The 12500-nt window shown below is 33.8% G+C and overlaps 1 protein-coding gene across 8 annotated transcripts in view; it reads right to left on the bottom strand.

Moving 5' to 3' along the window:
* The window catches only part of LOC136835323 (alpha-N-acetylglucosaminidase-like), a 280695-nt gene that overhangs the window by 137292 nt on the left and 130903 nt on the right, over positions 1 to 12500 (bottom strand). For 4 of the 8 annotated variants that reach the window (XM_067098663.1, XM_067098665.1, XM_067098668.1 and 1 more), the window contains exons 10-11: positions 6538 to 6622; positions 3085 to 3234 (exon numbers count right to left, since the gene is read on the bottom strand). In XM_067098663.1, the coding sequence (XP_066954764.1) occupies positions 3085 to 3234; positions 6538 to 6622 (235 nt within the window). The remainder of the gene's footprint in view (positions 1 to 3084; positions 3235 to 6537; positions 6623 to 12500) is intronic. The other 4 variants (XM_067098664.1, XM_067098667.1, XM_067098669.1 and 1 more) reach the window with 1 other exon arrangement.

The following is a 12500-nucleotide window of genomic DNA, read 5'->3' as shown; positions in this document are numbered from 1 at the left end:
ATTACTCAGTGGTACGTATGTTCTAAAAATCCATGTGTGTTTTGAGAACAAATGCTGAAGAAAATTATTAACAGAAATTTATTACTAATGCTAAAGGAAAAAAAAAAAAACTCAAGAACTCGAGTGAAAATTTCGTAGCAATATCTTTGACGATAGGTGAATGATCGTGATAACACGCAAAGTAACAAACAAACGCTTCTGAAAACAATGTTTCATTCATTTTGTTTCTTTGCCAGTAAATATTATTTCCAATATATGCCTAGAATAAAAACGTTATAGATATGGAATTTTCCAAAAATCATAAAAAATCACAAATGCGCTGGATTCTGATTGCAACGGGAGCCACATGCGGTTTGGCAGAAACTTTTATGATTGTAATTTCCATACGAAAAAACAGATGAATGTGCTTTTTTTTTTTAAATACAATGTTTTTTTATCTTCTCTTAATTTACCAACTGTATTAAAGCAGCGACATACAGTAGGAACTAATAAACGCCAGCTCTCGACTGAAATTCTGATATTCTTTTTACAAAGTAAATGTTATTCAATGTTAAGATTTGGCGGGAAACGAGATGTGTGGTAAATGCTTCCCCCCATAATTATGAGTGACGGAGTTTTAATTTTTCCTAACGCAGGAAAACCTCAAGTCATTGGAACGTAAACACTGTCTTCGACTCATTCAGGAAAATACTGAAGGTTAGCCGATGAAAAGACTTTAAAATAAATGGCTCTATTGATACACACACACACACACACACACACATATATATATATATATATATATATATATATATATATATATATATATATATATATAATATGTGTGTGTATTTATATATAAATAATCAATGAATAGCAATTTATATATATATATATATATATATATATATATATATATATATATATATATATATATATATATATATATATATATATATATATATAAAATAATCGATGAATAGCAATTGCATTTGTTCTTTTAGCCAGAGAAAATCTTCACATCAATAAAAAAAATCCATTCGCTGCTCATCAGAGCCAAAGTTCTCTTCAAAATCCGACGAGATGGCAAGAGTATGTCGAACAAACAAAACAAATTATCAGATTTTCGCGGGTGCGTAAATTTATCATGGAAATGGCAGACACAGAGAAGTGATTCCCCCTTTCGATAAACCGACTGAAATAGAGGCTTTTGTTTAGCAGATCAGCTACACACAGTTCTAATTTCTATCTGAAGAAAAAGGTATGGGCAAAATTCTATAAATTAGAAAAAAAAATCTTATTCTTTATAACAACATCTCATGACATATCACAAGGAAAAAATCGTCTTGTTTCTTTCTATCATTTCAGGGTCCTTCCGAGAAAACGAAATATACTTTTTTTCCTTTTACATTCTTGAGAGCTCTCTCGAGAAACTAATTACCATGATAGCTAGAGGGCTTGAAAAACAAAACAGTGAAATAATTACCGAACAGATTTCTCTCAGCGAGGAGCCATGGACCTAAACCATAACAGTTCGTTAGCGTATGATCGGCGAAGCGATTGGCACGAAATTAAATAATTTTCTCTCTGTACCAGAGAAATTTTCGTTAGACTTGAGTATAACATGACAACTTGTCTCTCCTCCATGTTTTATTTGTATCTAACAATCAAAGAGAGAGGAAGAGAGAGGAAAATGAAAAGCATTTATCACTTTCGTAAATTACACGCGACAAACTTTCTGTTCTTTCATGAGAATATATTTGGATAACTTAAATTACTAGAAGGAGCGACTATTCCGAAATGTCTAGTGAATGCCTCTAATCCCTAACTTTTCTCATAATGGCTGCAGTAAGTAGTAGCAAAGACAGCCCAACTGGGAAAAAGCCCCGTTCTCCATTGGTTCTGTTACAGGAGGACGGTTCTGATCCCGTTACAACTTCTATAAACTTCTATGAATTTGGTAATTGATGGAATACCAGTCCGATTAAGGTTTGAAAACTTTCGCGATTAATATATGCTAATTCCCAATCGCTCACCATCGGGATGCCGACACCTGTATTGCAGGAATAATTTCAGCTGTATATTTTAACCGGCAGTGATGCAAAATATTCATATTATTTCTTTTAACTTTACTCGCGATGAATTGTCCTAAATATCTGGTGACAACTTATTAATTAGGAAAAGAATACAATCCACCAAAATCTAACAAATACCACATCCGCATTAATGTACTGCTGATGCATTCATTATGGGAAATACCAAGTCATAATCCGGGAAGCATACGAACGAATATTCATCCAGTTTACAATTCACCTCATATTTTCTGCTTATCACAACCCTATTCTTTCGTACTACTCAAGCTACTCAAGCGTCTGTATTGTTTTGAATCCCAGGTTCTAAAATGCTACTGCTTACAACTGTTTTTGTACATTACTTCCAGAAATGAGAATATTCTAAAAAAAATATGAACACTTGAACAATGGTACAAAGAAGGTGATACGCACCAATTCATTGTCATAATGAAGCTGCTGATAACTTGGCTGGAAGCGAATATAAGAATCACAATTCCAGGAATTTCTAAGAGATTTGTAATAAAATACCGTCTGCTTCTTTTTCTATCTCAGACATTTATTTGGGAAATGAGTGACATTTGATTGCAAATATCGGTAGAATCTTTAGGCTTATCAATGCATAATGATTTATATTTTCAAGTGTTCATTTTTTTCAAATCGTACAAAAAAAGAAAATCTTGCGAAGAATATTTCATCAAAAATAGACTTAATATATAAACAGATGCAAAACGAAACATATCAGTAATTTCTGCCCCCACTGTATTTGTTACCTGAAATATCTCAGGTAAAAAATAAGTCCAAGCATTAAAGAAACAAAAAAGGAAATGGTTCCTACTGACGATGCATGTCTTTAAAAATACAAGGAAGAAACAAATGGAAACAAAGACAAATAAATAAGTACAATGATATCCGCTGTCCCATTTCTTGTTAGAAAAGAGCAACCACAAAAGCAAAAACCGGAAACAAAACAATTCATTGCACATGCAGACAAACATCCCCGTCTCTCATCAACATTCGTTATCATGATACTCACGCTGAGCAGACCGTCAACGTTGCCGAAAAATCCATCGACGCCTCCGTAGTCGTGCAACATGCAAAAAATGAAAGGCTGCCCGAAGTACGACTCCAGTCGAGAATACTGCGGCGCCATTTCGGAGGCCAAGTCGAGGACCAACATACGACCCTGCAACAGAATGAGGAGGAAGACCATTGAGACCGAGTGGAACTAGCTGAGGAAATGGAGACATGGAATGCTACTCTCCTGATGCTTTGTGTGTGCATTTTGCGGGAAACAAAATGTGTGGAAATTGTACAGAGTTTATGAGTACCTATACGTTGTATGTATGCGTAAATCATAGAGGTATTATGGAATACCTCGGAATGGTGGAAATTGAAATGATACGAGTATTTAAAAATGCTTGCTAAAATCTCCGAGGTATTTCGTTACAGCTTATTATACATATATGAATAATTTAATGCATCAAGCACCTTGTTGATCAATCTGGTGAAGGGGGAACGTCAAATGCTACCCTTCTTCCATCTTGCGTCTGAATTCTGTGGGAAGCTGAGTGTGTAAATATCGTACAAACTTCTGATATATTGATGCGTAAATCATCCAGGTATTACAAAGTACCCTACTGTTCTTACGTCGTTAATGATTAAATGACGAATTTCGCATTTCTGCCTTCATGCAGATTTAAGTGTGGGTTCATATATATCTAACGTTTCTGCCTACATACAGATTTAAGCGTGAGTTCATACAGACTCAACAGTTAGAGTTCATACAGACTTAACAGCGTGCTTATTTGCTTGTTTAGCAATCTTTACGCAGCATGCATATTGCAGACGGTCAGAAAACGAGACAGAAACGTAGTAGCTAATTTAGATTTATCCATGTAACTTCTTTACTTATTAAACATCATTATTTGTCTCCTAAGTGGTGAGGTAAAGAGAGAATCTTACGGATAAAATGTTTAAGAAACTATACAAAATTGCATAAATTACATAAGGCTGTATTTTAGGACAATCAAAACAAGTTTTTTTTACAGAAAAATAATAAATTACATAAGGAGAAAATAGCACAAGTATTCCATGAGGATTGAACTGAACTGAATACAGAATTTAGGCCAAAGGCCAAGCACTGAAACCTATGAGGTCATCCAGCGCTGAAACGGAAATTGACAGTAAAATGCTTGAAAGGTGTGACAGGAGGAAATCCTCGCAGTTGGCCCATGAATCAGTCGTTAAGAGAGGGAGGAAAGTAGGATAGAAGAAAGAGAATATGAAAGGAGGTACAGTAAAAGGAACGAAAGAGGTTGCAGCTAGGGGCGGAAGGCACGCTGCAAAGAACCTTAAGTAAAGCCTACAGTGCACGGCATGAGGTGCACTGACGGCACCAACTTCCTACGCGGGATTTCATGAGGAACAAATGCATTAATTTCATCAGAAGAGATTTATACTAATTGAATGGAGAGGGAATTACGCAAATTTTGTGAAGAGAGGGTTAAATTGATTTCACTAGCAGAGAATTAGGCAAATTCCAAGAGAAGATTATTAGAGCGGATATTCATGTGCATATATTTTCGAAATGCAGCAGGCATTCAAAAACAAAAATGTAATCAAATAAGCAATGAGATATCAGATTTTAGCTTCATAGGTTATTTCATTTTTATGAAATAAAATCTCTTATATTTGATATCCTCTACAAACCAATATCTATTAAAGATGATGTGACAGTGCTGATGTGTGAACCACATTTTAAATACAGCTAATTCTTTTACTGGATTTGATTCTGATGTTTGAATCCTATAAATAAATCCAGATATATTTCGATATGTTTTATTTTCTACTCGTCTTTTACAAGACGCTCTTTGGTTTTTACCTCGATGTTCAGTTCAGGGTGGATATTGTGCATCATTTACGAATCTGCCTACTTTAATATATAAAATCCCATGACTTCCCGCTATTCCAGTACCATAACCATACTCGCTCAAAATTATGTTTTGAGTAATAATTCTTGTATATAGAGAGTACTCTAATTCACCCGCTGGGCCTCTACACTAAAGTACACAAACTTAAAAACATGCCGATATACTTATACATATGCGAGTATAAATGCATACATATACATATACTATACAGGTGAATGCATCAGCACACGTTCATTTTGAGGATTTTCCTGGTCACCTGTGTTCTAAGCATTTTATTCTAGGGGGAAAAATTCTGTCTGAGGCTTTCCTTCTCTGTCAACTTGGCGCTCCCGTCAATTTTATGAAGATTGAACAAATTACCTTCATACTAATAAATGTACTATTGCTGATAAGGACTCTTTTTCTTAAAGTTTGTGAAAAGAACCGGATGATATATGCAAGAAACCTGAAGGGTTGGCGTTAGATTTTGAGAGTTCTTATATGGTTTGTCTTAAGGTGTTCAAAATTTGGACATTCTTTACACTATCACAACTTATCAAAAGCATAAGAGCTATCGACAGAGAAAGACGGTGAAATTGAATTTTTCCTCAAAACTATACTCTGTGGACCTGATATTAATTCAAGAAGACTTGTAGTATTGATAACTATGAGAAATTTGTAGGAATCGTGTAATAAAGCAATAAAAAACAGCCTTTCCTGGGATATCCACTCAAAATACACACACACACACACACATACGTACGTCTACATTCACACATACAACAAAGACAGTAAATGTTATGGCTATTTCTTTGTTTCGGTAACGTTAGCATGTAACGCAAAACTCTCTTACGGCATTGAAAACAGATTGTGCGAGGACCAGAAGCTTCTATGGATAATAAGGGCTTTGGTTACATCTGTTCTATAAAAAAGGAATTGGGTTAAGTCTAACACTGGCAGCCAAATCCACGACAGCGATTTAATTCAACTCACTCACTTCGGAAGTTCATAGCAATGAGGCTATATACATATGTGTATATACATATTTATATATATATATATATATATATATATATATATATATATATACACATACTCATATATATATATATATATATATATATATATATATATATATATATATATATATATATATATATATATGCTATATATATATATATAATCTACGTACTGCCTTGTCATGTCATTAACAGTAAAATCTCATTACAAAGATAAGAACAATAGAATGCACGTCATTTAGGTGGTTTCCACTACTGGTGATTTAATATAGCCTCATTGCTATGAACTTCCGAAACGAGTGAGTTGAAATCAATCGCTTTCGTGGATTTGGCCGCCAGTGTTAGACTTAACCCAATTCCTTTTTTATGGAACAGATGTAACCAAAGCCCTCACTATCCACAGAAGCTTCTGCTCCTCGCACAATCTGCTTTCAATGCCGTAAGAGAGCTTTGCGTTACATGCTAACGTTACCGAAACAAAGAAATAGCCATAACATGTACTGTCTCTGTTGTATGTGTGAATGTGGACGTGTGAGTGGACTTGTGGGAAGTACTTACAATGGGCACTGACGTCAAGAGCGCTTCAGCTTGCGGTTTTTGCCAGAACCAAGCTGCGTTGTAGAAGAGCCATCCTTGCATGACCCTAAGGAGATTACATGCAAGGCTTTCATTAAAATAACAAAATATGAATGAAATCTGCAGTCGGGGTTATGGAAATGTGTTTTAAGCGTCATGCTGAAGATCACAAGAGAAGCCGAATAATTTTTCATTAAAAGGTGTTGTAGCTAAGAATAAGTTGAATAAATATTTTTAACCGTGATGTTTTTAACATAGAAAAGACAAGGTGGTCATTGCAATAGCGAACTAATTAATAAATCTACCTTTAGCTTAAGGGAGATGTCTCATTACCATATTGCTTAGGTCCAGAATAAAAACAGAATCATTTTAATTACCAGCTTTTAGCACTGGGTGATAGGTCATAATTGCATTTATATTTGAGCTTTTGAAAATTGTTTGGGCATGAAATGGTAGGGAACTCGAACCTTTATTGCCTAATGTGTTTCTCTTTTCTAAGGGAAAAGCGTTATGCATAGTGATGTCAATTTTTCAGAAGCTGTCACTACTGACTAAAGCAATTTACATAAATGCATCTAAAGTGCAAAGCTGCCTTTCACATGTTAATGAGGACTCAGTTCCGGAACAACGTTTCATAAGAATATATAATGACATACTCTCAAAATAAAGACAATGACACTAATTTCTTACCAAATAAAGAACAAACAATACAAGAGCTATTAGGTAAATCTCAAACCCTCCTTTCTTTAGTTCTAAGATATATTTGGAAGGATAAAACAGATTTAACTAGAAGAATATTGGTCCTGGGTATTTCTTTATCTCTGAATTAGCTTTATTCATAATTCCTATCAGTTATTTAGTGAATATGTAAAACTCCTCTTCCACCAACCCTTTTAATATTCATCAAAAATGGTAATTACACGCTTCCATATTCGGCTTAGAAAAGAGAACAATGGCCTCTATCTACATGAACAATCAAATACAATCCTACTTTATGTAAATCTGTGAATACTACCTAATTCTTCTTTCAGAAAGTAAAATATTAATTTATCGTGCACGGACACACGCACATGCACACATATAAAAAAAATATATATATATATATATATATATATATATATATATATATATATATATATATGTGTGTGTGTGTGTGTGTATGTGTCTTCTATACATACACTGTGCATATAATATAAATGTAAATATATATATATATATATATATATATATATATATATATATATATATATATATATATATATATATATATACTATATATGTGTACATATTTATATTTTTCCATTCATCAAGTCTTTAATATGCCACAACTTGTAACACTTGCTAATCACCAGAACACGGAAAGTGCACTTCTTTTCCAAATGTTTTCAACTGCAATATGAACTACAGGCCTAACGACTATAATTTGTGTGAGAATACCAAAACAAAAAAGCAGCTCTTTACAAATCACTTACTGAGCATGTAGAGTTAGGCATCCCAGAAAGCATGCGTGCTAAAGCAACCTGAAATCCTAGTATATCTATTACATCACCAAAGTCTACTCGCAGGCCATAAACATTGTCCAGAGAAGATAAACCCCTATTATCCTACGACATTGACTAATGAGGCTAAAATTAACCCTGGGCCCCCCGTCGAAGCAGGTCTACGGCTTCCTGCTAGAGAAGCTTACCCCAGTACTACAATAAGTTATGAACTGTGCCAGTCAACTTCTTTGCTTAAAGGGGCAGAAGAATCCTCCAATGGAGACCTATTAAAAGCACCAGTCAGTGGAAAGCTGCCTCATTCTAGTTAGTCTCTCCAAAATCAAAAAAAAAGTAAGAACACCGCTATCGCCACATGCTTAACGCAATACCAAAGCACCTACCTCCAATAGGTATGACGTGCTCTCTAAAATATCTTAATGAAGTTAGTGACGCTGAGCCAGCAATACAGATGACTTCAACTGAGCTAATTCTAGAGAAAGTCACTGTCAATATCACCCATTCCCATTAAAAAACTGCGCAGAAAGATGTCAAGAAATGAAAAGTCAAATATAACAAGACCATCTTTCTAATTTGAAGGAAACAATAAGAGGCTGACAATAAATAGAGTTTTCTGAAAGCATATTGGCCACACTAAGAAAAGACTGAGATTTTAGCAGTGATCAACACATGATTGATGTCCAATTGAACAAAAAAAAAAAACCATAGTGGAAGATTTTCTATAGAAAATACAAATATCATTGAATATTTTCTTGTTGAAACACTGATTCTGAAATATATATATATATATATATATATATATATATATATATATATATTATATATATATATATATATATATATATATATATATATATATATATATATATATTTATATATATATATATATATATATATATAATGTATATATATATATATATATATATATATATATACATATATATATATATATATATTTTATATATATATATATATATATATATATATTTATTTATAATATATATATATATATATATATACTATATATATATATATATATTTGTATTCTCGTGTCAATGATACATGCTAGTTAAACTTCTCCAGATGTATTTTTAGAGTATTTGAGTGTTCATCAAAACGTTTTACTGATGTAATGGACAAAGTAAAGACATTAAACGATTTCAAAATATATTTGTAATAGGAAGAACGAACGGAACATGCCTGAATTCCAACAAATATGATTTCAGCCACAGGATTTACTGGAAACTTACAGCTAAATACTCTGCTAAGCCGCAAAATAAAACCAGACGATAAGCTCCCTTAATAGGATTGGTAAAAATGCATATAACAAAATCGTCTTAAAGCTCATACGATGTTATTTCGACTAAAAGCAAAAATGGTGATATTATGAATTAATGAAAATAATTCGCGCTGTTCTTCCTGAGGATTAAACTGTAGATAAAACAAATTAAAGAGAGTGAACTGTGCAAACACCATGTAATAAGAGGAGAAGAAAGCAAACTAATAACTGAATCGACGTCAAAATTGTAAACAGGGGGAAAGAGAGTTAAGAATCTATGTTTTCAAGATGTAATGAATTAAAACTTTTTAAACACTGTACCAGAAATTTATTGATAAGTGCTGGTTTTACTTGCAAGATTACGAATTTAACCCACTAGTACACTTTTTTATTTTACCGTGTTCATTCTTGGACAAGCAGAAAATATATTTTTCTCCTCTGAGTTATGAAAGAATTGATTCCCTGCCTTCCTACTTTCCACTGTTGATCAGGAAGTGATAATTGAGTTGCTAATCTATGTTAGAGAAAGAGATGGGAAATCATTTGGGGGACTATTAGCATAGCATTCTGAGGCTTACGCTTTTACATCACGTATATGGGCAAATGATGGTACATATTAGTTACCTATGCGACACTTAAATATTCCTAAACACTCCTAATACATCTATGTATGTATGTATGTATAATGTAAAGGTATATATATAAATATATTATATATATGGATGTATATACATATATTTGTTATATATATATATATACCTGTATATATATATATATAGATATATATATATATATATATATATATAAATAATATACACACACATATGAGTATCATTAATTCATTGGTGCGAAGATGACAGAGATAACTGACAATCTTAAAGAATTCCGAACAATTTGCAAGGTGACTTCGTAAGTTTTCATGTATATAATGAGATTGCCCGTTTATCAAAAACTGGGTTGACTCTGGTTGTACTTAATACCGATTTTATGAGTCTTTTCCTTCTTGCTCTCACAAGCAGCAAGGTAATGTATCCTGTTCCAGCAAAATCCATGTTGAATTGATGAAAACCCTTTCCGTACTTCAACTAATTTTCCAGATGCTATTAAAATTTATCGTTCGTTTAAACGGGACAGCAATAATCCCCAGATTCTGCCTAATACCATTTTTTTTATTTTTTTTTTTTAAATTCACTCGTCTTATAGTGGCCTTATCTAAAGTGTTTGTGTTGAGAGTTATAGGTATGTTGCTATGGATCATTTTTTTCATCCACTACGTTAATGTAAATTGGTTTCTTAGACAGTTACAAGCGGTTAGGCTTTCAGCAATTCTTTCATTTATGCACTGTTTATCTTAACTTTCTTGTTTGCATTTGAAACCCCTACACTGCATTTCTTGCTATAAACTTATCATTAACCCAAAACCATGCTTAATTAACAGTAAACACGTTGATGCACCACTTGTTGGAACTGACTCTGCTCTCGCCTCTCAAATTACATGTGGCAACACCACTACTGTGTAATTTCCACCTGAATTTCCATCAGGTCCAATATTTCCTATTCTGTGCCATTTCTTCATGATTTTCTTGGCCATCCAAACTCTCTTAGAACTCCCATTTGGGATTTATAAATAGCTTTAGAACACCTTTCCCGTCCTGCATACGACCGACTTAAGGAAGCCTTCTTAAGGAAATTTACCTTTAAATAAGCGGACTAACAGATATTGCAATTTCTCATTCACACTCGCTATTACCGGTTTAGAATACGGCATTATACCCAGTCTTTTAGAATACGGCACTATATAGTCTTTTAGAATAAGGCATTATACCCAGTCTTTCAGAATACGGCAATATGCCCAGTCTTTTAGAATACGGCATTATAACCAGTCTTTTAGAATACGGCAATATACCCAGTCTTTTAGAATACGGCATTATACCCAGTCTTTTAGAATGCGGCAATATACCCAGTCTTTTAGAATACGGCAATATACCCAGTCTTTTAGAATACGGCATTATACCCAGTCATTTAGAATACGGCAATATACCCAGTCTTTTAGAATACGGTATTATACCAAGTCTGAGGAAAAATTCCACATTATTTTATATAGTATATAAAAAGAAAAGCAAATTTTTTCAAGCCACTTTATGTAAATGCAGAATGTTTAACAAGCGTATTACAATTAATAATGAAAATAAATAGGGAAGGGCATACATCCTTAGAATGCTCACTCAAGAATATGGCATTGGCTGTTTCTTTTATTTTGCATGGACTAATAATGTTTCATCTTTAATCACTAATAAAACCATACCTTGAACACCAATGCTGTTCCCTTTTATTGCCCGCTGTGGAGCAAATATAAGCTCTGTCAGTGTTTGTGGGAAAATACATCCCGAGCAGAATACACGTTATAAATTCCGGAGATCGAAATGTCAATCACCAAATCTTTTGATGCTCAGGGGGCGATTGACCCAGTGGCGTAACTAGCGGTAGTGGCGCCCTGGGCGGACTCTGAAGTGCCGCCCCATTCCCGTGCTAAGAAGTACTAAGGTGGTGAAAATTAAACGCACATTTTAAGCCTAACACCCCAATCATTTATTTAACCAGGGTTGCCATTGTCAAAAATCGCTTACTGTCCAACAGCAGTCGATAAATCGCTGTTCAGTGTTCCGACTAAAAGATATATATTAAAAAATCTAGAATTATGCCAGACCAGACATGGAAGGTGACGCCCGGGGCGGACCGCGCCCCCCCCCCCGCACCCGCCCCCTTTAGTTACCACTGGGGGCGACTGACAGATCAAAAGCCATACTCAACTACCAGACGATTTTATGCGTTGATATATAGAAAGAAAGAAAGATAGATAGATAGATAGATAGATAGATAGATAGATAGATAGATAGAAAATTTCCAGGTTTATTTAATAACCAACATGGAATCTACTTATGACTGGCCATGCTAAAATTCACGATTTTACCTCGATCTTTCCAGCACTGTTTCACTTGAAAAAATGTATTTCAAACTCAAACTTACTGTATATAATAAGAAAAGTTTAAACTAAGGAAAATGTAAACGAAAGCAGCTATTCAAAGATAAATCTCATGTAAATGATAGAAATGTTAGTTTTTTAGCTGTACAGGTTTCGTTATAAAAAGTCCAATCTATAGCACTAG

Source organism: Macrobrachium rosenbergii, chromosome 55 (assembly GCF_040412425.1).
Source record: "Macrobrachium rosenbergii isolate ZJJX-2024 chromosome 55, ASM4041242v1, whole genome shotgun sequence".
In the NCBI taxonomy this organism is placed as follows: domain Eukaryota; kingdom Metazoa; phylum Arthropoda; class Malacostraca; order Decapoda; family Palaemonidae; genus Macrobrachium; species Macrobrachium rosenbergii.
The sequence above is the reverse complement of the archived record's forward strand: the minus strand, read 5'-3'. Positions and strand labels throughout refer to the sequence as shown.